This window comes from Osmerus eperlanus, chromosome 2 (genome assembly GCF_963692335.1).
Source record: "Osmerus eperlanus chromosome 2, fOsmEpe2.1, whole genome shotgun sequence".
Taxonomy (NCBI): Eukaryota; Metazoa; Chordata; class Actinopteri; order Osmeriformes; family Osmeridae; genus Osmerus; species Osmerus eperlanus.
Window position 1 is genome coordinate 9,926,961 of NC_085019.1, and position 24,873 is coordinate 9,951,833.

The following is a 24,873-nucleotide window of genomic DNA, read 5'->3' on the forward strand; positions in this document are numbered from 1 at the left end:
GGTGTGCTCAAGCCTTCGGCGAGAGCACAACCTTTGTTCTCTCACATATATATTATTATTATTATTTTTATTTCTTTTTGCCCCCCTAAAACTCAGTCAATATTTGGCCTACATAGACAACGTAGGTGTCAAAAGTTTCGTCTTGGTAGCGATTGAGTTGCTTCTATTGGAATTTACGTTCCGTTGCATGGTTTAGGCTGAAGTTAAGTTTTTGTGGCGAAAAGTGAAGCTAACGGTGGCTAATTTGCTAGCCACAGTCACTGACGTTACTAACGTCACTACGTCACTAACGTCACGAAAACACGCGTGACTACCTTTGGCAGAACATTCGTTTCGCATCTGTTAACTTGGGGGATAGCTAGGCTAACTATAGCTTTACTGCAAGGCAGCTGCAGAAACGCCACAAGCAAAGAGGCCAGGGTGATAACTATTTACTCATTTTACTTTGTGATATGACACACAATTGTGATGTGTAATGTACAGTATAAGCTGATATTATTAAGGAAGTACATCTACTTTCGGAAACAGTAGTCTACTATTTCACTGAAGTATTAGCATCATGACATTAGCCTGTGTTGCCCGGGAAACACATACTACAGTGGTCTATGATGTAGCGTTATCTGTTTTCAATCGTTAAAATAAACATTCCTCACATATACATTTTCGTTGTAGGATTTATTCTGACATTAGTAAACGATTTGTTGGTGAAATTACCATTACCTGTGGTTTCAAACCAGTGTAGCTCACTGCAACGCTGTAGCTTACGCGAGACACACGACAAAAACATCTAACTTACACAGCTGTTTACTGTAGGAAGTCAAACGGCGACAGAACATGTTCGGCACTCCCCTTACTTAAATCAAAAGTCTATCTAACTACTAACCTGAACTTCATTGCCACAGCCTAAACGTTGTCAATCTGTTCATGAAAATAATTAATTTCAGCCTAAACCGTACAACGGAATGTTACATCCAATTCAACCAACGCAATCGCTACAGTACCAAGACGAACACAGCAGTAGTCTAGTACTGTACCGTAGTAGAATTTACCGGGGCAGCTTCTCCACACAGGGCTATATCGCATTTTGCGTTGTTACTGACAATGATCGCTACCAGTGAGATTTTTATCAATGAGCGATTTTCCACTAAATAAATGTCAAGCTTATTTACGTTTTTGGAGGCATATTTTCAGTTAGCAGATGGTACTGTTTGAATCGCGATTCCATCTTCTACTGCCGGTAACGTCGTAGAATAATCTTCAAAGGGGGTTCTTTATTCATGAATGAATGCAATGAGTAGGCTAAATGCCTGAAAATATCACGAGAAGGGAAAACTTAAAAGGACGTTTAAATCATAGAGATTAGGTCAATTTTTACACCGCTCTGCCAAATTTATTCGTTTTGATTCAGCTATGAGGCTGCCTCTTGCAGGGGAAATGAGAAGACATCTATTTCATTCTACTTTCATTCTACTTCACTAGTATTTTGAGTTGTAAATGAGCAGCAACAAATATATGCTTTTAAATCTATGTAATCTTTATAAATAATAAGTATGCATTTTTATATAAAATATACAGAAATACGGACCCCTGTGCAACCGATGCAAGCAAGCACACCCTACAATTTCCCCAGAAATTGTACCCTCTCTAGTTTGTGTTGTAGTTCCATAATGGCGGCGGAGAAAGATGCGAGCAAATCCATTCGGCCCGTTGTGGCAACGCTGCCGAATATCCAACAGCTAAAGCCGGAGCAAGAACAAGTTTTGCTGAGTTTTGTTGGTGGCCATGATGTTGTGGCCCTCCTCCCCACGGGGTTCGGGAACAGTTTGATTTTCCAGCTACGGCAGCTAGCTCTGTTACAGTAGTGGTGAAGGAATTGGCTAAGGCGAACGCTAGCGATTGGTTATGGCAGATCAGAGTGGCTCTGGACAGATCCAATAGTTTTAAACTTTAACAGAGTACCCGCCTACAAGGAAGTCAACGCTTGTCAATGGAGCGAGGCCAGACTCTCTGTACAAATGCAATGTACGAGAGTCTGGTTAGGACCAGGCTAAGCAGGACCAGGCTAAGCAGGACCAGGCTAAGCAGGACCAGGCTAAGCAGGACCAGGCTAAGCAGGACCAGGCTAAGCAGGACCAGGCTAAGCAGGACCAGGCTAAGCAGGACCAGGCTAAGCAGGACCAGGCTAAGCAGGACCAGGCTAAGCAGGACCAGGCTAAGCAGGACCAGGCTAAGCAGGACCAGGCTAAGCAGGACCTGGCTAAGCAGGACCTGGCTAAGCAGGACCTGGCTAAGCAGGACCTGGCTAAGCAGGACCTGGCTAAGCAGGACCTGGCTAAGCAGGACCTGGCTAAGCAGGACCTGGCTAAGCAGGACCTGGCTAAGCAGGACCTGGCTAAGCAGGACCTGGCTAAGCAGGACCTGGCGTACGACCGGTTTTATACATGTGAATATTTCTGTGCGTAGGTAGGCCGTACACCATCTTCTGGTATGTAAGCTGTGCAATCTTATACATTAGGCCCCTGGGGCCTAATGTATAAGATGTGTGAATATGCAGATGGCCTATAAAAGTGCTCCTGAGGTCATTTCTTTGTCTGAATTACCGTATTTCTTCGAATAAACGCTGCCCTCGAATAAACGCCGCACCAAAAATGAACGTTAAACGCCGCGGCTTTTATTCGAAGAAATACGGTGACTGTGAGATCGAGGTTCTGACAACAGAGGTGGAGGCGAGAAAATGTGTACTGTTTGGCAGCCTGTCATCAGGTATTAGCGACAAAAGAATGTCGGCGGAGTGGAAAACTGTCACTCCTTGCGCCCTTTCTTGTTTTTAACTTGTAGCACTTTGAGATTTAGCTAAATGAAAAGTGCATTACAAACAAAATCATTATTATTATTATAGGGCCATAAATGCTGTGGGTTCAGAGAACCGGACCATGGCAGAAATTAAGAAGAAATGGTCCAATGTAAAACTTTAAATGAAGAAACGAATGGTGCATCGTAACAGCATGGCAGCTATAGGGTTAGCGTGACATGCATTTCCTGAGTGATTTTGTCGTTCGTTTGACACCCTCAAATGTAACAGAAGTGATTAAATGGTGGCGGATTAAACAGAAGGCTATATAGCATTTCCCGTTTTGGGTTTTGGCATTTTGATGTGATCATCCACATTAATGATCAAACTTTTATTTTTATGTTTTTTAAATAGTCAACGTCATAAACGTAGTGGTGGAAACTTTATTTTGTAATGTTGGTGAGTTTCGGCACTTTTCAGTTAGAATTCGCCATGTTACAGAGCCAGACAAGACTTTGCGGACGGTCCGCACATTCTCACGTCTGCTCAAAACTTTCCGTGACGGCCCGCACATTCTCACGTCAAGTAAATCTTTATACGTCACAAAGTGTGCGTGAAAACCAGCGTACGCAAGCTTTTTGTGCGTACGCAACATGTATACATGAGGCCCCAGGTGTTGGACTCGGCACACGTCAGAATTGAGGTAGGCTAAGAAAACATTACAAAACTAAAGATATTTCTAAATGATAGGCCTACCGATCATCTTATTGTGACTAAAACAAAAACAATATTACACGAAGCAAAAAAAAACAGTTTGCGCTCAAATTAATGCGAAAAAATTTGTCGCATTAACAATTGATGTCGCTGCCAAAGCTGATATCAAATTTGCGTCCCTGAACTGTTGTATAGTGGATTAAGCAAGGGGAGTTTCTAGTTTCTATAGCCGAGTAGTGCATTGTGCGCAGCACAATAGAAAAAAAAAAGGGATATGAATATGGGCCTGTTCCCCAGTACAGTTTTATGTCTAACAACGCCCGTGGTTATCGGGAAACGCAGCCCAGGGCATTTCTTTTGTGTCATTTAATTTCTGACGGTTCTTGACAAAGATGGTAATCAGGGAATGACAATGTCAAAAGGAGGCATACACACTTGAATATTTTGATGTGTTACCATGAGACATTACTGCGTATGTAAAGTGACTGTCTAAAATAAAGGGCTTCACCCCCCAGGTACTAAAATGTTTAACTATTCTTCCCTTTGAAGTTGTGAGGTAGGTATAGATTAATCAAACAATTTAAAATCAAAGCTATAAGGAAACAAATGGGCAATAATTTGTAAAAGGAGGTTGTCCATGAAATAGTGCAAAATCATATTGCCTCTTTTTTTGTTTAGCTGAAAGATTCTCCAGTGTGTTACTAACGACAGATTTCATAAACATTTTGTGTGGTCACAAAGTATTTTTTCTTCACCACAGGTTGAATCACACCACACGTGGAAACAAAACTTCTCCTACAGAGCAAACATTTTAATCCAGATAGTTGTCTTAAACAAAATTCTTAGTTACATACACCAACTTGTTTTGCCATGTGGAAGAGCTGGTCGAGCAGGATTACAAAAATGTAGAGATAGCAAGTTACAGAGAGCTGCAGTTCCAACCATGGGGGGGGGGGGGGGGGGGGGGGGGACAGACGTTAGAGTGGATGTTCCACCTAGATGTTTGTATTTGTGACCTGATAAGCACAACCACATTCACATCTTCAACTTTAATAGCAGTTCATAAAGGTCATTCTGGACCTGTCAGTCTGTTTGTCCATGCATCCGCAGTCAGTGCATTGCTTTGTGCAGCACTCAATGGGAAGAGCCCACCCCAGAATACCCACTCCAGGAAAGGGTTCTGTCTGACGGGCATGGAGGTCCTTGTCAGCTGCTGGGAGTCTGGAGTGGTGGATGGGATTCGGCTAAAAGGGTGGTCATCTGAAACTTGGCTATTTTGGCTGTTGTTTGATCTCCCTGGTCCCTATCCTCCTCCTCTCCAGAGCTCTCCTCACTAGAGTGGTGTTCGCCATTTTCATTCCCATTCGCTGCCTTTCCTCTGTTTACAGAGGTCTTCTTGCAGATGCTGACTTCGTCATCATTATTGTCATTACCGTTTCTTATGACCTCCATATCTGCTGAGCAGTCTGGATCTTCCTCGTTAACGTCATCCTCCTCTCCACCTTTTCCATGGTCCTTGTCCGTTATTAAAAGGAGTTGGGTCTCCTGAAGAGGAGCAGAGTCCATCTCCTCATCCTGGGAGTCCATACTGAAAAATGTCAAGATATAAATAAAGTATTGTCAAGTTCCCAAGTCCTGTACACACACAGGTATGTCAGGAGGCTGACATACCTGATACATATGCTTTTATGAAGTATACTTGGCTTGTTTGAATGAAAAAGTAGCACAAGCTCCAGATATGTCTACCGACTGAGGTATATTGTTAGTTGACAGTTCTATTTGTGAAGTGAGTATTAATCATAGGTATCCGTTGTTTCTTCCAGACACTAGACAGAGAGCTGTGCTCATTGATACAATAGGTGTTGACAGCTCACAAGCACCATAGCATTGAGACTGGAAAATAGCCAACTGTTCCGTGTTAGTCAGACATGCTACAAAACTGGTTTGTCACTTCTGAGGTGGGTTTCAAGAAATGTCCAGCATCTCTTCCTGTATAAGGAGAAACTACCTATTTTGATATATAAATACTAGTGCTGTCAAACGATAAAAATATTTAATCAGAATCTTATTGGCATCCATTTCAGCGTCTTGCGCTTGCCATCCACTCAAAACGTAACGTTAGCCTACTACTCTTTAGCCGGCTCGCAAGCCCAAACAAGTGTGTGCGGCGTGCCTGTTGTTTTGTTTCCGGTCTAGCTAGATCCGGTGTGGTGTTGTAGTTTTTCTAACGTCAGTAGTTGTTGCAACAGCATGTGAATAAAACAACAAAGTTTGCTAGGACAAAAACGTTAATCTCGCGATATTTTTTTTTGACGCCGTTAAAATGGGTTTGCGTTAACGCCGTTAATAACGCGTTTAACTGACAGCACTAATAAATACCCTACAACTAGAGTTGGGAGATGTATTTCTGACTGTCGGTGTGCATTTCAGAATGTGTAGGCAAGTGTCTAAAGCCCCCTCGTCGTTCTGTCTCACCTGGCTGGAGCTCCTGTCACTCTCATCTTCTGCCACATGTAGTCCAGGAACATGGACGCCTGCAGCAGACGGCCGATTCTCTGCATGTGTCTCTCTACAGGGGAGGGAAGAGGTCATGGTGACACCAGGGCATGGAGAGGAAACTTCTAGAAACGTGTTTTCAGTGGAAAACTTGTGAACGCACAGACACACACCTGCAGTCACACCCCCCCCCCTCGGCCTCACCTGTGTATGGTATAAGTCCCTCCAGGTGGGTGCGAGCCCCCTGGTACTGCAGAAGCTCTTCAGGGGGCAGGTGTGTGAGTAGCACCTGGATGACAGCCTGGGCATCCTGGCAGCTGCGGGCATTGGTGTTCCACACCACACAATAGCGCAGGATGGACTCTGGAGCAATGAGGGAGGGTGAGCAAGGAGGGAGGGTGAGTATAGTGAAGATATAGCAGAAGTGATGGGGTTGGGTATGTGTTATAATGAGGGGATACATTTTGGTACACGTGTTCCATGGGAAATGTGAAAATATTTGGGGGTGGGGGTTCTACCATGTTCAGTTAGTAAAGATCTCATCTCCTGACATTTACTGACAAGGGAACTAAATATCCTCACAGATCTGGGATATCTATCACTGTGCTGTACAGTTCAGAACTGTAAAGGCATCTATCTTACCTTTCTGGTCTTGGCGTAGGTTCAAGACAGTCTTCTCCAGCTGGAGGTGGCCATCTTCCCCCTGTTGGATGGCTAGGAAAGTCGTAACAGAATATAGGTTATGGAACCCACATCAGGAGATGGGAAGAGAATTCTCTAAATCTACAGAATGGTTCAATGAGTAAAAAAAAAAAAAACATTTTATCCCCTTAGTATTAGTTAGACTTGAACACTACTTATTTAAGATTATTTTATGTTTAATGTATTCACTTTCCTGCCACAGTACATTTCTTGTCTGTGTGAACTTTCATGGCGAATAAAACCCATTCTGATTCAAGTGTGCGCCCACAACAACAAAATCTTGTACATAACGCTGTTAAGTAATTTCAAAATATTCCATACGTGGGTGAGTACCATCCCACTATGACATAATACACTACAGTCCCTACCTTAAGTATTGTCGTGAGCACTGCATCATGAATTGAGTGATACTGACAATGATTAGCATGTACAGGCTTATTGCTGACATTACACACACAAATCTGCTATATCGCGGTAAGGATCAACTGACTTGCAGCTTTGAATTTGGACCTTTTCTCCACAACAGTGAGTAATTACAATGGTATAATGTATCTGGAAAGGGGAGAGGTGTGCACTCATGTTGATAGCCCTCGAGAGAATTCCTATTGTTCACAGCTTCAAGTGCGTCAAATGTTCTACCTGGGAAAAGCGGAATATCCAGCCCATGTTTCATCTGTCTAGAAAACCCTTTTTGTCATTGTTCAGATAACACAAGAAGGCAGGGTGAAGACAAGCGTGAACTTGCTTTGAAAAACATGACCGTGACAGTGTGAAAGGGATGGACGACAATTTCAACTGTAGGACTGGATATAATGAAGCACATCCTGTGCACACACCTTTAATGACTTTGAGCACTGTATGGGGCTGGTCCAGTGATATAGCCAATCCCAGGGCTTTGAGGTACTTCTTCTCATGGAGCAAGTTGGATAACTCCTGCTTCCTGTTAACACACACCACGATACAGGCTTGATACTAATAACACTTTGAATCCACACTGCCAGAGGCTGTGAAAACAGCCAGGAGGAGAGAGGTATTCATTAAGTGTGCAGAAACAAGGTGGGTGTGGGCTGCATGGTCTAAAACAGTAAGCGATACTCACTTTAGAATTTGATCTTCCTGTTTGGCCTGCTCCTCAGCTATCTCAATCTCTGTCACATCCTGGACAAAAAGAAAGAAGTATGACTACTTTGTGCCTACTGGAACAGCTGAGGGATTCAACTGTTTAGCAGTATACCTCTTAGACTTTATTTACAGCACATCTCCCAACTCATAGTGTAGGGTATTGGTTTGTAAAGGTTACCATAGGGTTAACCTGACAGCCTTATCCCCAACATTTGTCTCAAATTCCAAACTAAAAGAGAGGGTTATGAAAAGGTGAGTTTTTGCCTACTCACCGTCCAGATAGTTATGTTGGAGTCGGCCGAAGCGGTCACCATCTTGTCATCCTTGCGGCTTGCGTGGAGGCCCCACACCTTATCCTGGTGGGCGTCGAGGGTCTTTACACATTCGTTGGTCTTAATGGTCCACAGCTTGACCAGCCCATCTGAGCCACTGGAGAAAAGAGACCGTGTGTGAAGGTGTTGAATACACAAGCACGTAGAATTGACATAACTGATATGGTGCAAAACTGAAGTGTGGTGCGTGCGTAAGCTCGTAGTTCAGAAGGGTACCTGGTGAGCAGCTGAGTCCCTCTGCACACAAAGATGATTTTCAGCACGGATGCATCGTGACCCTCGAATGTCTGTATGACAAAACATCATCCGAGTTAGGTGCCCATTCCCAGAAACATCTACATTACAAAAATACATCCTTTTCAATCATTGCCTTAAATTTGTGTCAGTGACGTATAATTTGACATGACAAAACTCAAGCATGTTAAATTTATGAGTATTCATTCCAAGGTGCTTGTTATCTATATTCACTGTGCTGCACTTATCCTAATGCATTCAACAATTATTTATACTTTGTATATTATGTACTGACCCTAAACTGACCTTTGTACATTAAATATTGAATGAAGTCTGCTTGAATCAGAGAGCGAGCAACCTACTTAAAACCTACTTAATTACCAGGAAACAAAGTTTATCCTTACATCTTTCATGAGGCCTTTACTTTAAGCTTTAGGGCACCACACTTTAGGGGAGTCAGTTGGCTGAGTGGTTAGGGAATCGGGCTAGTAATCCGAAGGTTGCCAGTTCGATTCCCGGTCATGCCAACTGACGTTGTGTCCTTGGGCAAGGCACTTCACCCTACTTGCCTCGGGGGAATGTCCCTGTACTTACTGTAAGTCGCTCTGGATAAGCGCGTCTGCTAAATGACTAAATGTAGATTTAAGCGCGAAAGGATTGCTCAAATGTTTTCAGCTTGTATAACTTTGAGGCCTCTTTCATTGAGCGTGTCCATGACTACACATATTTAGACAGCTGGATTGATGATCCTTATGTGTGAATGTTACGTATGAATGTGTTTTGTAATGATGATACACTTAAGCTAACATTTGCATTAGTTTAAACTACATAAGCTAACATTTGCAATAGCTTGAAAAATGTTGAGACACATTGTTGGCCAGGGCAGACCGAATCCGACACACTAAATACATGTGCACCCCTTTCCAGCCCTCCCTCTGACCTTGAGGCAACTGCAGTCCTGCAGACTCCAGAGTTTGACGGTGCCATCGGCAGACGCTGTGGCCAGCACCTGGTCCATGGGGGAGAAGACCACGGCCCAGATGCCTCGGCGGTGGCCTCTGAACACCCCCAGCAAGGACAAGTCCGCCAGGGACCAGAGCTTGGCGGTGCGGTCCTGGGAGCCCGACGCCACCAGCTTGTCATTGGGTGACACGGCCACGCTGTTCACATCCTAAGGGGTCAGAGGACATGGACGGTGGGGGGTCAAATATTTGCACTGATTTCTTTACTGAATTGTAGGGGTGGAACAATATATCGTGGAACAATATATCCCAATACAAAAATTGTAAAATATGTACCGTAGAGTTATGGCAATATTTTTACAATATGACGTCCGTTTGATCCTATTGGTTGAGCTACCAACACGCAACCTACTCTGCACCTGCGTCATGCGTGCATTCATTGCATTCACAGAAATCGCTTGAACTGAGTTAACTAAATTGTATGTACAACAAAGAAAGTTCTTGAAAATGTTTTGGAAATAAATCTGTTAATTGAATTTCAGTTGAATTTTAAACAAAAATCAAAATATCGTGATACGTATTGTAACGTACACCCAGTATCGTGATATGTATTGTATTGTGAGCTGAGTGTATCGTTACACTCCTACTGAATTGCAAAAAAATATCCTGATCGTATTCACACAACGCGCCTACAGCAAACTACACTTTTTGACCTGTCGGTCAGGTTTCGATTCCGACTGCTTTGAGCTGTCAGAATTGATGTATGACACATTTCTTGAGAAAGACCAAGACGCAAGAATAGTTTGTGGGAAATTCCTACGATAAGACAGTGGCACAATGATAACAGCAGGTGAATGTCAAGTTGTTTATTTATCATGTGCGCAGAGTAACACAAGGCCATCCTTAACAACAAAATTATTACGATAAGGCAAAGAACAACTGTTCTTAAGATCTCATTTTAAATGCAACTACTTGTTAATTTGTTCTCATGAAATGCAAGTTACGCAATAGGGGGGAGCACTTGCAATCCGCTACATTATAACATGTTTCACTCTCTGATTGCCTGCGCTTCCCTATCAAACAATTGCCTACATTGCTCTACTTACAAAATGTAGGCTCTGTATATAATGTAGCGCATTGCTTGTGCTACTAAAAACATTTTGTGTTTTTATATATATTTTCATCCTCTCAGGACATAATGTTCCAGGCCAGGCACGTATTAGACAAAGACAAAGCGGTTCTGCCACATTTACTTTTATTTTTCCTCAGTTGCATCCTTATGCGTCCAACCATGCGTGGCTGGATCATTCCAAATCAACCAGTAGAAAGTCACTTTAACATTCATTAACCTATAGGTCTGTGTGTGTACAAATTAGAATGGGTTTAGTTTCCCACGATCATCTCAAGAACCAGGCACTCTGCAACGTTCATATTTTGCAGGTGTCCTTTTTATAATCCAACAGAGTGCAGTGCCACGATTTACGTTGTTTGGATAAGTATTTCAACATTTGCCAAAAATAATTTGCCGCCAGTTTGGCTTACTCCCTTTGCTCTGGACTCAGCCATCTTGAGTTAACTTGGCCTGCATTAAGCTAGCTCTCGCGAGCCGAAACTATATGAATATAGCGAGCCTGAAAACAGGCATAATTAAGACATGAACAATATTATTTGTGCAATACAGAAATTCCAAGACTTTATTGATAAAATAACAACAAAAAAATACGATTTAAAGTGGATGGTTTATTTCAGTAGGTGTAGCTGGAAGGAGCAGATGCATGAGCGGTTAGGGAATCGGGCTACCAATTAGAAGGTTGCCAGTTCGATTCCTGGCCGTGCCAAATGACGTTGTGTCTCTGGGCAAAGCACTTCACCCTACTTGCCTCGGGGGAATGTCCCTGTATTTACTGTAAGTTACTCTGGATAATAGCGTCTGCTAAATGACTAAATGTAAATGTAAGGTTATTAGCTACAATTGTTGCTGTGTAGAGTAATGGCTCTGGACTACACAAAATCACGACAGTTAAGCCTAGAAAGACAACAGGGATTTGATTTCCATTCCTTTAGGCATCATCACTTGCTGGACAACCTTTCAACTGGCAATTCTCAAATAAGTTTTTGGGTACCTTATAGCCTACTGTTATTTAAATGTGAATTCGCTTTTATAACCGATATGGCCTCAAAGTTTGTGGTGGCAAGACAATTTAAAAGAACCATGGATCAACATACATATCAATTGATAACGTAGGCACCAGCAAACGAATGAAGGCTACATTATAATTTGCATGAATGTACTTGAGCATTGACAAATTGCTTTAAAATAATGAGAAATTGTTTTTATGATGTGCATAAGTGACTAGAATAGAACAAATACTTCAGAGATATATTTCAATTGTGATCTGAGAAATATACCAAAGCCACTGAGAAGAACTGTCATCACAAGCTGCATCATGGGCACTGCACTATCTATTAATTCCAGAAATCCAGTGTCCACAAAATCATTGCGGGCACTGTGCCCAATCTATAATTCAAGGAATATGTGTGTGTGCCACCAATTTTATCTAAAGTTCAAGTAATCTGTATTTGGGTGTTTCACTGACATAACAGGCACTGTGCACTAGTTCCTGATAAATCTACATACCTGAGAATTTTACAAAGTTAATCATTGGATCAAACCAAACAGTCAAAACCCTACCGGATATAAACGAACGAAAGAGAAATAAGAACACACAAAGGCTCAGTGAGCACAAGGAAATAACAGCTAAGGAAACTTCCTTCTGAAAAATGACACCTACCTTCCAGCAACTGGATGTCTTTTTGTGTGTGTGTGTGTGTTTTTGTGTGTGTATTTGGGTGTTTCACTGACATAACAGGCACTGTGCACTAGTTCCTGATAAATCTACATACCTGAGAATTTTACAAAGTTAATCATTGGATCAAACCAAACAGTCAAAACCCTACCGGATATAAACGAACGAAAGAGAAATAAGAACACACAAAGGCTCAGTGAGCACAAGGAAATAACAGCTAAGGAAACTTCCTTCTGAAAAATGACACCTACCTTCCAGCAACTGGATGTCTTTTTGTGTGTGTGTGTGTGTGTGTATACACACTCACAAGTGAATGTGTGCGAGTATTAATGAGAACCTGAGGAATCGGGTAGTGATGGGTGGTTCTGAGGGCATGACAAAATGGGTTGCAGGGCAACATTTCTAGTACCTTATCATGTGCCTTCTCCGTGAGCCTGGCAGTCAGCTCATGCATGTCACTTCCACTGTCAACAATCCCTTCTGGAAGATCCCATACCTTGATTGTACAGTCCTGACTGCCAGACACCACAAATGTCTCTTTCATCCTGGAGACAGACACACACACAGAACATGGAAACAGTTAGGGCAGTATACAATTATCAATAGATCATTCTTGTCAATCTTGACAGATATTTCCTCCATTGAACTAAAGACCATTAACATGCGCTTAGGTTTCACACACCCATACAAGACAGTGCTGCACAGTGGGCTTCCGAGTTTAGAATTGAGAATCCCAGTCCAGTACCTGCTATGAACATTCTCTTAAATTCTGGGTGACATGACCTCACAATTAGTGTTGGTCAGGGAAGAATATCTGCCAAGAACAGCTGTGATGGGCAACTGGGGAGGCTGAGTCAACACTGTGTGTGTTTACCTAGAGCAGGTGACGGAGCCCACAGCATTGGCATGGCTGGAGCCCTGTGCCACACAGCAGACCTGGCCGCTGGCACTGTCCATTCTCCACACACGCACACTCTTGTCCTGGGGGGGGAGTCGGGGGTTGGGGGGTGATGGTGAGGAGGGGAATGGCATTAAAACTCTGGGAACAATGTCTGTTTGTTTGCAAATACATTGAGCAAGCATGAGAGCAAGAGTGCACTCTTCTGAACCGAGTCCATTACACAGCTCACCTTGGCACAGCTGGCAAACAGGAGGCCCTTTTTGAACACGTCTAGTGACAGAACTGTGTCTGTGAGGGGGGAGAAAGAGAGGGAAGACGGAAATGAGGGAAAGGACTTCAACATGAGGCAATGGGCTAACGCAACCTTCACAAAGAGTGAAATGTGACCAGATAAAGTTACCACAGAGAGGAACCGTTATCTGAATATTCCAACTGTTCCTGACAATTGTTTCCAAGTAGTCTGAAGAAACACTTATGGAAACTGTCTATATACAAGTACTGTTACTGATGTAAAAATCAATACATACACAAATACATACACAAAATGTAACAATAATTAACTTATAAATACAAAGTTTCTCCCTCGGTTTTGTCCTTGCTGCTCTGCAAACATGTATTTGCTTCTTACACTCCTATCCTCTCTACAGCCACCCATGCAGCACAGTGGTGAGGTACTGCCCTCTGCTGGCTCACCTGTGTGTCCATAGAGGATCTGACAGCTGCTAGTGGCCAGCTCAAACACCTTTATCTGAGAGCTGTTAGTGGCCACCACAATATGGCTGTCCCCTTTCCCCATAAACTTTACATCCAGGACCTCGTCATTGTAGCCCACAAACTGTGGGGGAAGAGAGAGGGACAAAAAGAGAATGCATGTGAGTGGGTGGTAATAGCATTATAATAAGACTACCCTCCATGGCCTTTGTTTGAGATGTAATGCACTGCACTTTTAAGCAACTGGCAGCCTTTTACTGTTATTTTATCTTATTGTATTTTACAATACAACACTTGTTTTGCACATGTCTGAGTCTACGTTACTTGACTGTTCCTGTGGATTTGTCTCATTGCCTTAAAATTGCTATTCCCTTTCTCCCCATTGGCCCACCTGTTGCAGAGTGGTAAGAGTGGTAAGCTGGTATAGCAGGATGTTGTGCTCGGCGGTGACTGTGGCCAGGCTGGAGGAGTTGGGCAGGGGGAGGCAGTACGTGAGACTGCAGGGGTCCCCATCCTCCTCTTCCCCCCCCTCAGAATCAGCCGCGGGGAGGGTCTGGGTGAACACACACCGAGCAGAGCTGGCCTCCCAAACTCTTAGCACCCCTGGAGAGGCAGGGATGAACAGAGAGTGAGAATGGGAGAGTGACGACTGACTGAGAGCACAAGAAACGTGGATTTAACTAAGGTTTCAACTATGTTCAATATCTTATGTTTGTTAAGTTTGGGCATAGGACTGACCTTTGCTCCCTGCTGTGATGAAGTGCAACTCTTTAGTCTTCACTCCAATATGGGAATAATCTTCGTTCTCAGAAAGCAACACAACACTCTCCACTGCCTGAAGTGAGACACACACAGAGGTGTCAACATGGTGAAAAGCAAAGAGAGATTTTGCATCCTAACCCAAGGTTTACCAGACACCTCACCTCATAGACAGGTACTGTTCTCTTGGCTGTCCTCGTTTTCAAGTCCCACACTGTACAGATCTTGTCCCTGCCAGAGCTGCAACCCCCAAAACACATCACATTAACATCCCAAAAGAGTGGAAGGTTGCATCATGAAACCACAAGGGCTTGTTGTCCTTCCCTAAAGGAGCTGCAGCTCTATCCTGGGTCCAGCATACCTGACCATGGTGTCTCCTTCTGGCGTGAAGGCCAGGGAGGTGACGGCACTGTAGTGGCTCTGCAGGATGCACACACACTGGCTGGAGCGCAGGTCCCACAAACGGATGCCGCAGTCCATAGAGGAGGAGAAGAGCTGCAGCAGGCTTATGTCTGGATGGAACTGGACCAGACTACCGGAGAACAGAACAATAGAAAAATAGATCTAGGCTAGTACATAACCTACATGTAAATCAGCAATCATTCAGATTGTGGTTGTGTGCTCCTGGGGTAGTTACCATGAGATTAGGGTTTATGAAAGTGGTGACTTACTGTACGACTCCAGCAGAGCCCTTCAGGTTGTGTGTACAGTACTGCTTCAAAACGTCCCATAGCTTGATAGTGCCATCACAGCCGCCTAGCAAGCAACAAAAGATCACATAAATATGATTAGGGTTCACTTCAAGGTGCTACTGGTATTTATCTAAACCAGGGGTCCCCAAACTACAGCCCGCAGGCCGAAAACGGCCCACCCACGCATTTGGTCCGGCCCTCTGAACAATGCCAGAGACATTTTTTATTTTATCTATTTATATACGTATATATATATTTTTTTTTATTTTATTCACACTGATTAATATGCATACGTAAGTAAATGTTTTGATTTCAATTGCAATGAATATGAAAAAAGGTAATTACGATAGTAATAATGCTCTTTTAATAGGCTATATACCCCTTGATATGGACGGATGTATGGTGCATAACAAAATAATAAACTAATCTAGCATAATAAATACATTTAAAATCATAATAAAATCTACACAATAATACTGGTAGTTACTCCGGCTGATGTAATTTTCTGTTACAGACCGACCCGGCCCCGCATTAAAGAAAGGAAAATTATCTGACCCTCGCAGAAAAAAGTTTGGGGACCCCTGATCTAAACTCTCTAAAGCACACCACCCAAGCCCGGTGTGCATCAACATTAGAGCATGCAGATATTAATATAATGTCTGGAACTCATGACACTTTTGCAGTGTGTGTTGTCTGTTCACCTGTGGCCAAGAGGGTTGAGGTGGGGTCAAAGGTCATGCTAGCAATAGGCACATTGTGGATGGCCCTCCAAGAGCGGGTGCACTGTGCCTGTTGCCAATCCCATTGTTTCAGCAGCAGAGCCTTACTGGCAGTCACCAGGATCTAGGCAGAGAGGGATAGAGTATTATGAAAGTGCATCCTTTCTTCATGGTCCTTATACCTCCTTTTGGTTAGAAAAGTTTTTATTTACCTTATCATCATAACTGAGCGCAAATGATGTGATGTCCTCCTGGTCATCCTGTAGTTACAAAATAGGAAGAATAGAAATAAGAAGTAAAAACCACTTGAGATTGTTGTCATGACTTCGTAACACGTGTACTTAAAAAGAAAACTATCTAACCTGTTCGATACTGTGGACAATTTTTCCTGTGACAATTTGCAGAACGTTGACGCGTGTGCCACAGGTACAAAATAAATATTTCTCATCTTTGCTGATCTGAAAGAACAAAGATTACATCAAATGGGTCAAGAGCTTCAACGTCTCCCGTTAGCTCAAATGTGACAGTTTATCCCACACGTCAACTGAGGCTCGGCAACATCGACCGGATGAACAGTCGGTCAAAAACGTACTTGTACTTTTCCTCCTTTGTAAAATGGTTCGATCTTGCTGGAAACTGCATAGCTAGAAACAAACCATGTGCGTTAATAACTTCAGTAAACTTCTATTCCTGCTATCGAAGTGTGATGGGTTAGATGGCTAGTTATCTAGCTAGCTAGCGAGGTCGGTTAATACACGTGAAGTGTATTCACTTACTTGGTCTTGAACTGGAGGTTGCTATTAGCCATTTTGTTTTGTGGACGTGCCTCAAATCACAATGTTTACGATTCCACTTGCAGTTGTATTGTTATATTAACTTATTTTTAAAATGCATTTGCTCATCAACACATTCCACATGTGTTGTAAAAAATGGTGTTCGTCGCTCAGATTATACGTCACGGGCAGTGAGTGCTGAAAAAGCGCACGGTGCTGTGGTTGGCTAGAAAGTTATCCCATGTGTTCACCATGATTCATATATATATTTTTTTTTTCTTGCAATCTAACGCTAACTCAATCACGAAAACGAAATGGCTTTCCTTTGATACAATTTACATGAATACGTTTAACCCTGCTATAACTGCACACTTAATTAAAACTGCTCAGGGAAACGGGAGTTTTTTTTCTCACAATTATATGTAGTATAACAACTATTATGTTTACAACAGCCAATGGCAGTGCGATTGAAGATAAAAGACGATGCTAGAGACAACTATTCAACCGAACAAAAAGTTGTTCTTCACAGATGGGATCTAACGACTGATGCTAGAACAGAGAGGAAACGACATGGTGTGTTACAAATGCCATATGTTGAATGCTTTATATAATTTTTGGGTTTGTTCGTATGTCAGTGCGCATGGTCACTCCTTTATGTTAGTTAAGAATGTTCATGTGTGTGTTCCATTGATAGTAGAGGGTGTGTTATGTGGCGCTCGTGAGTATGTGCGATAGGGACAACGGGAATGTAAACAGGCTAAACAGACGAGATTATTATGGTGAGTAAGGAACATACTTTTGATGAACATATATCAGAACTGATTATTGGCTTCCCACTTAATATGACTTTAGTGTATTTGTTTTGCTACTAACGTCTGACAAATTAATATATATATTGTTGGTAATAGACATAGGCCAATCTTTATGTCTAAAATGTGTTGTTTCATGTTTTGTTTTAATTACGCTATAACGTGTTGTCGTATTTGTCAGTCTTCTTTAGACTTTTACTACAGTGGAGTTTTTCTACGATATTCATTGTGTTAGTTTTTGTTTATTATATTTCAGCTCTGCTAGAAACAACATTATTTTAGCTAAACATTGTGAATTTTCTGGTCTTTTGGGTCATCGTCTATGTGGCTTGCTAAATGTAGAAGAGAATACTCAAGAGACCATTACAACTGCTTTATTTAGTCACATGGTCTGGATCATATGACGTTCCAGAACAAAACTATTGTTACTGACACAGGTGACTTGTTGACATTATCGTTGGTTGCTGTACACCTTGTTAACCAAATGGTGAAATAAAATGACATTGTTGTTAAAACAATGTAAAAACTGTAAACTGTAATGTGAATATATGAAGACAGTATTTAGACTGATGTATGTATATTATTGTGTGTAGGCGGACCCAGATGCGTCTTGGCAAAGTGGGGGCTATGACGTGGAGCTGTTTGTGGAGACCCCTGACTATGACCTGATCTGCACCATATGCCAGGGGGTCCTCAGGTGCCCAGTAAGAGCTGCATGCCACCACATCTTCTGCAAGAAATGCATTTTACAATGGCTGAAGAGGTATTGGTTGTGCCTCACCACAAACAAACATGTTTTTCATAAAGTCCAGGGGATCAATTTAAAACAAACACGTGTCTTCACATGATAATCTGTATGGATTATGATAACGATGTGTTGTTCTTGCCCTCTTGTAGACAGGAGACTTGCCCCTGTTGCAGAAAGCCTGTTAATCAGAATTTAATATTTGTGATGTTCAAGCTGAGCAAATCAATTGGTCGCCTAAAGGTTAAGGTAAGCAGTTGTTCATGTATATAATTATAAAGCATTTATTACACCGTGTAATTTTCACTGTCTGTAAGTGAAAATAATACACTGTCTGTTGCTGTATGATAAACCTGTAATACAAATACGCAGTCAGGCTCACTCAATTACACAGACAGACAATTCAAGTCTACTTAATGTTTCATTTGACCCTGTCGAAAACAAACTTCCACTTTTCCCCTCTCAGTGTAAAAATGAGATCCGGGGTTGTCCGTCCACCTTCCCCCTCTCGGAGCAGTACTGCCACAGCATGGGCTGTCTGTTCGAGCTGGTCCCCTGCCCCTACCAGGGCTGCCGGGCACAGCTCCTCCGCAGGGACCTGGAGACCCACGCCCGGCACTGTGAGCACTGGCGCCAACCCTGCCACATGGGCTGTGGCACAGTGCTGTCACACCGCACCCAGGCCCAGCACAACTGCTACAAGGAGCTGAGGCATGAGTACGAGGCAAGGCAGAGGAACCACCGGGCCATCGCAACAGCCCTCCAGAGGAAGATGAGGAGGATGCAGAGCACCATGGCCCACATGAAGCGGCAGATTGGCCTCATCTGTGAGAGCCTTGAGGTCATGGATGACCTGGTGGAGGTGGAGGAGGAGGATGTGGGGGAAAGCAGTGGCAGCACTGGGACACTAAGTAGCAGCAACAGTAGCTCCTGAAAAGCAAGGGCTGCAGCTCTGGCTGCATGCCACAGTTAACCTGATGTATTATTGATGCTTATTTGTCCATAGTTGCATTGAATTTGTGTTGAATTGCACTGAATTTGTCTTATGAAGGATAAATTAAACTATTGAAACTATTGTGTTTTGTACATAAAGTCCATAAATTAGCTGAATATTTTGTGTCTGAATAGCATTTGAAATCATATCTATAAACCACAGCACTGAATATAGAGGCATTAAAATTGCATTTCTCTGCAGCAAATCATGGAAATCTGACTTCCAGAAAACGAATGCATTATAATATAAAAATGATTAGGGGTGACTGTATAACATATTAATCAATTCAATTAATAATTATATCTTTGAACGTAAAAATTATATATTTTGTTGAATATAACCTTTGCTGTCAACACTAGACTGAAAACCACAGGTCGTTTAGAAAAAGTGTCACGAAAAACATCGCGAGGTTTGCTTCTTTATAAATTCGAGCGGAACCACGTCAGGGCCTTCTTCCTGTTATACAGATCACGTAAGTAACACGGAAATCTCCTCTGTCTAGACAATCATATAATATCTAATGCATCTTATAGTGTTTTGTAATCATCTTGTTTGCGGTAACATTAGCAATCGCCCCCAAACTTAATTTTAATAAAATGTATTATTAAGTGACTTAGATTTGATGAAATGTCGGCATTACTCCATGTAAGATGCTGGATGCAAACATGGCGGCAAAGCTCGTGTTGAATTGTTGTTTAACAACGTAATTACCCCACATCAGTCGTTAAGTCTTATGTTTTACTTATCTCATAACAGCAAATGGCGGACGACGCCGGTGCTAGAGGTGGATTCCGTGGAGGTTTCGGCAGTGGAGGCCGTGGTCGCGGCCGTGGACGCGGCAGAGGCCGTGGCAGGGGCCGTGGAGCCAGGGGTGGCAAATCCGAGGACAAGGAGGTGCGCTTAACCCGTTCTCACGAGCTGAGCTATGGAAAGCTTTAAACAGTATCATTATTGTGATTCTAACTAAAATGTCTGACGTTTGGTCCTATACCTCATCCAGGTAGCTAAAATGATTTATTTTAATTTTTAGTGGGTGCCAGTGACCAAGCTTGGCCGCCTGGTCAAGGACATGAAGATCAAGTCTCTAGAGGAGATCTACCTGTACTCTCTGCCCATCAAGGTAACTTGAAGGTGGATTTTGACTTAACATTAATGTAAAATGGTTTTGTTGTGCTCATGTGTTGATTCTTGTTCATCAGGAGTCTGAGATCATCGACTTCTTCCTGGGGTCCTCTCTGAAGGATGAGGTGCTTAAGATTATGCCTGTTCAGAAGCAGACTAGGGCTGGTCAGCGCACCAGGTTTAAGGTAACCCCCCCCCCCCTTAAAAAATGAGCTTTGTCGCTACCCTTTTTTTCCAACATGCCAAATAAATGATCGATTCCTTGCCAATCCACAGGCCTTCGTTGCCATCGGCGACTACAACGGCCATGTGGGTCTGGGAGTGAAGTGCTCCAAGGAGGTGGCCACGGCCATCCGTGGGGCCATCATCCTGGCCAAGCTCTCCATCGTCCCCGTGAGGAGAGGCTACTGGGGGAACAAGATCGGCAAGCCCCACACCGTGCCCTGCAAGGTGACTGGTCGCTGCGGCTCCGTCCTGGTGCGTCTCATCCCAGCTCCCCGCGGTACTGGCATCGTGTCTGCCCCTGTGCCCAAGAAGCTGCTCATGATGGCTGGCATTGACGATTGCTACACCTCCGCCAGGGGCTGCACAGCCACCCTCGGCAACTTCGGTAAGATTCTCCTGACTCTTGTCACTGATTTGAAATAGATGTTCGAGCCATCATCAAAAATTAGCATCCTTTTAGATAAGCTTGTTAAATATCTTAGGCTAATGTAAGCCATTTGTGGAGTGAGTTCCGCTCTGGCCTCTCCTAGCTCTGCTCAGCCTCACCTGTATAGTGGTGGAGTTGTCGTTATCCGGAGAAATATTAACGAGTATGATGATGCACGGCAGAAAGACTCGCCAGTAGTCTCCTCTGTTCCCCTTTTATGTATTCAACATTCAACCCTGTTGCCCCATAGGGTTATGTTGTCTCTGCTCCTTTTTATACTAACCTGTCTGTACACTTAACAGCCAAGGCCACCTTTGATGCCATCTCCAAGACCTACAGCTACCTGACCCCTGATCTCTGGAAGGAGACCGTCTTCACCAAGTCTCCCTACCAGGTCAGTACGAAGACTTGTCATTCCGTCATCAATTGCAGTGATGGTTTTGGAAAGTTTAATTACTTTGATATAAATGCTCATGTTCCTTGTTTTTCCTGCAGGAGTTCACTGACCACCTGGCCAAGACTCACACCAGGGTTTCAGTGCAGAGGACCCAGGCTCCTGTCCCTGCAGCCTCCTAGTGTTTTGTACAGTGGATTAAATAAAAGGTTGTGAAATACCATTCTGTTTTGATTATTCCTACACGAACTCCAACTCCATTAGTTATGTGTTACACTTGGGAGGTTTGAATCCTGTCATAAAAAAACATTACTGCCATTTCAAGAAAAATATACATGAGTGGATGTGCATTGTGGATGCATGTGTGGAAAGCTTCTCCCGCTCCTCATCTCCCTCCACTGGCTTCCCATCATGGCCCGTATCTGATTAAAGACTCTGGTACTGACCTTCCGAGCGGTGAACGGGGCTGCACCCGTCTACATCAAGCCTCTCCTCCAGCCTTACACCCCCCCCCGCCACCTACGGTCTTCAGACAACCGTCTGGTGGTCCCACTGCTCAAGAGTGCCCGGTCCCAACACAAGCTCTTCTCCTGTCTGGCCTCCCAATGGTGGAATCAACTCCCCACCTCCATCAGGGACACTTGTCTCCCCACCTTCAAGAAAAGGCTCAAGATGCACTTGTTCCTGGAGAACAACGGCACTTAACAATGCTTGGCTGGACCTGATGTTTCCTCCAGGATCACAATGACTCGTATTGAGACTTGTAACGGTTTCAAATTCTTGTACTTGCTGTGAAATATTTTACTGTTGATCGCTTTTTCTTCAGGTGCACTCTTGTGGGGAATCATGTTGTTCAATTGTAACTTGTTTAACTGCATGCTCTTATGGTTCTTCCCTTTGGCACTTATTTGGTTTTCCACAATGTATGCTTCATGTTTTGGCTGCTCGCAATGTTTGGGGCTATCGTTATGATCAGTGACCTATGCTCTATTGTAAAGCTCTCTCTTGGAAGTCGCTTTGGATAAGTGTCTGCTAAATGCATAAATGTAAAGCAATGCAGTCAAGTGAGGGCTAGAAGTTGAAATGAACTGTGCAAAATGAGAACCAAGTAACACTGCAGAATTATCGAGGATCAGATCCCATAAACATTTATTTTACATTTAATACATGGAAATACGGAAGTAGTTTCTAGGCCTTCTGTGCCTCTGCCACCATCCTTTCTTTCTGCTTCATCAGACATTTTCTTGCGCTGGCATAAGCTCCCAGATCCCCATCTAAAACGAAATTAGGGGTTAAGGTTTTGAACAGTACAGCTACAGACGTTGCTTGACATTCATAATTGGTAAGGCATTCTAACCAGTCCACATCTTAATCATAAGGACTGTCATTGGTTTCACAAATCAAATTTTCATCAACTGGTCATGTGCATCATGTGAAGACTGTTGGTGGTACGTACAGCGTGACTGATAGGCCTTGGCCACCTGCTCAAACTGCTGGAGCTCCTTAACACAGTTCTGGTGGTAGCTGTTGCCCTCTCTCTGCTGGCAAGCCCTCAGACGCTCCTGAACAACCTTCACAATCTCCTGGTCCACCTTACTGATAAGAGGGCACAGTAACAACAAAGCACTTAAGAGTTTATATAAAGATCACAAATACACCATGTCATTTGAAACTACAAGTTACTTTGCTATACAGCGAAATTAGCTTAATATTTGTATTTAACAGGGACCCAACTCAACTGTTGGGCCAGTTAAATAACTTTTACACATCCCTATGCATCCAATTCATAAACTTCCACTCTGCACTAACCACAACCGTTTTAAATAAACAAATGTCTCATCAGCCTAAATATTATTCCAGGTATGTTGTTGCAAGACAAGAAAAGCATGCACACCCCTCCTGGAGGAAAGAAAATACTTAAAAACGTACTGGTCTCTTCTCCATTGCATTTCTGCCTCATAGTAGCACAGGTAGTCTCCCTCCTGGCACTCGGTCAGTTCAGGGACACGACGGAAATTCTGGTGGTAGTAGTAGTACTTGTGCTTGGACTGAATTGCTTCAGCAAAACCTAAACGGTGACCAAAGAGGTTAATGTTAAGACTATCTGATACTAGGTAGGCTAGATTAAGAGAGAAGAGTATACATAGGCGTCTGAGTTGTGTAATCTGAAATAAATTCGGTGGATCGAAGTAATTTGCAGTTTGCTGAAAATGAATGTAACATTAACATGAACATGCAAAAACAATAACAAATAGCTAGCTTGGCTATCTCCAATTAACTGCACGAGCTGATAGGCCTAGAACTCTAAAGCTCTAGTTGATGCGAGCTAGCATAGCGCTAACAGATATTGGTGGGGGACACGTAACGGAGCCAAATACTTTACCATACGGCCGATTGATTATTCGTGTGACTTGTTTTCTAGATGTTGTTTTTCTTCCGGAATTAATAACACACTGATTCAAGCAAGACAGTCTGATACATTACTTTAAATACTTAGCGTTGTTAGTTGTAGTCTAGCTAGGTAGCTCACCTTTGACTGTGGTCACTGGCAGGTCCACGGAATAGTAGTACAGCTTTGACAAGATCAGGGCTGGATTGGGAAGAGTTGTCTGCTTTTCCGCAACTGGAGTTTTCCGGGGGGGCTCCGGATAAGCATCTTTATCGTAATCTTGAGGCATTGCGCTCTATTTCAGCAGTATAATAGTCCCTTCTATTCGACCTCTTCTGCTCTTTTTTTTTTTTTTTAGGTTGCGCATGCGCGTAGTAATCAACATGGAGAATAGAGGTCATGAACATTCATCCGAGAATTCAGAATATGCACATTTACACAGTCACATTTAATACCATTTGATGAGAGTTTATTCAATACATATTTATATACATAATTGTATTCCCAATGACATATTTATAAATGTTTATATTTTTTTGAAAGCAGAGTTCGAAGGTAAAAGGTCAGTGTGGGAGAAGGTTGTTAGTAGGTGCGTTCGACTTTATGCAGCGCCGGCGTCGCCTTCAGCCGCCTGCAGCCCTGCTGACATAAAGCAGCCAATGGCATTCTCAGCTTCAAGGCAGCCGGCTGCAGCTTAATGGAGTCGAACGCAGCTAATAACACATTATTCTGTGGTGTGGTGAACTTGAAACTCGTTTTTAATTCCACTTTACAGGATCTTTAAAACAATTTCACTGTAAAATCTGTAGAATAATTTGTCCAACTATTGCATGTTCATAAAACGATGTTAAAGAATGAGTATTTAAATGTAGGCTACATCTTCATCAATAGGGCTACATTATTAAATCTAAATGGATGGGATCTACAAATCTAGGGATTTGTAACTTTAAATGGCTGGAGAATAGATCAGAGCAAGGACTGCTCAGTAGCATACAGCGTTACAAAGAAACGCGTTACTGTAATCAGATTACATTTGTCTGTAACGCAGTAATG

At 42.9% G+C, this 24,873-nt stretch overlaps 4 protein-coding genes across 5 annotated transcripts; 2 read left to right on the forward strand and 2 right to left on the reverse strand.

Moving 5' to 3' along the window:
* Positions 1-4,481: 4,481 nt before the first annotated feature.
* On the reverse strand, positions 4,482-16,925 carry tbl3 (transducin beta like 3). The gene is made up of 23 exons (XM_062452164.1): positions 16,719-16,925; positions 16,535-16,586; positions 16,305-16,400; positions 16,155-16,202; positions 15,925-16,066; positions 15,203-15,287; positions 14,893-15,063; positions 14,696-14,771; positions 14,511-14,607; positions 14,164-14,375; positions 13,755-13,896; positions 13,291-13,349; positions 13,035-13,141; positions 12,570-12,705; positions 9,332-9,562; positions 8,374-8,444; positions 8,098-8,254; positions 7,803-7,861; positions 7,540-7,643; positions 6,644-6,715; positions 6,206-6,364; positions 5,981-6,074; positions 4,482-5,093 (listed from the first exon to the last, which is right to left on the reverse strand). The coding sequence occupies exons 1-23, from the start codon at positions 16,748-16,750 to the stop codon at positions 4,712-4,714; spliced, it is 2,784 nt and encodes a 927-aa protein (XP_062308148.1). The 5' UTR covers positions 16,751-16,925; the 3' UTR covers positions 4,482-4,711.
* A 97-nt stretch (positions 16,926-17,022) lies between these two features.
* On the forward strand, positions 17,023-19,371 carry LOC134012569 (RING finger protein 151-like). 2 transcript variants are annotated; one of them, XM_062452166.1, is made up of 4 exons: positions 17,023-17,288; positions 18,118-18,287; positions 18,422-18,518; positions 18,736-19,371. In XM_062452166.1, exons 1-4 carry the CDS (start codon positions 17,262-17,264, stop codon positions 19,201-19,203), a joined length of 762 nt encoding a protein of 253 aa, XP_062308150.1. In that variant the 5' UTR covers positions 17,023-17,261; the 3' UTR covers positions 19,204-19,371. The 2 variants fall into 2 exon arrangements, with proteins under 2 accessions (XP_062308150.1, XP_062308151.1); XM_062452167.1 differs by lacking the exon at positions 17,023-17,288 and adding an exon at positions 17,390-17,494 and having other exon boundaries at positions 18,736-19,370.
* A 263-nt stretch (positions 19,372-19,634) lies between these two features.
* Positions 19,635-21,654, forward strand: rps2 (ribosomal protein S2). Its single transcript, XM_062452165.1, has 7 exons — positions 19,635-19,735; positions 20,020-20,157; positions 20,294-20,383; positions 20,463-20,570; positions 20,662-20,995; positions 21,340-21,431; positions 21,533-21,654. Exons 2-7 carry the CDS (start codon positions 20,023-20,025, stop codon positions 21,611-21,613), a joined length of 840 nt encoding a protein of 279 aa, XP_062308149.1. The 5' UTR covers positions 19,635-19,735; positions 20,020-20,022; the 3' UTR covers positions 21,614-21,654.
* A 901-nt stretch (positions 21,655-22,555) lies between these two features.
* ndufb10 (NADH:ubiquinone oxidoreductase subunit B10) lies at positions 22,556-24,184 on the reverse strand. The gene is made up of 4 exons (XM_062452169.1): positions 23,962-24,184; positions 23,361-23,499; positions 22,888-23,027; positions 22,556-22,705 (listed from the first exon to the last, which is right to left on the reverse strand). Exons 1-4 carry the CDS (start codon positions 24,107-24,109, stop codon positions 22,620-22,622), a joined length of 513 nt encoding a protein of 170 aa, XP_062308153.1. The 5' UTR covers positions 24,110-24,184; the 3' UTR covers positions 22,556-22,619.
* Positions 24,185-24,873: the final 689 nt, after the last annotated feature.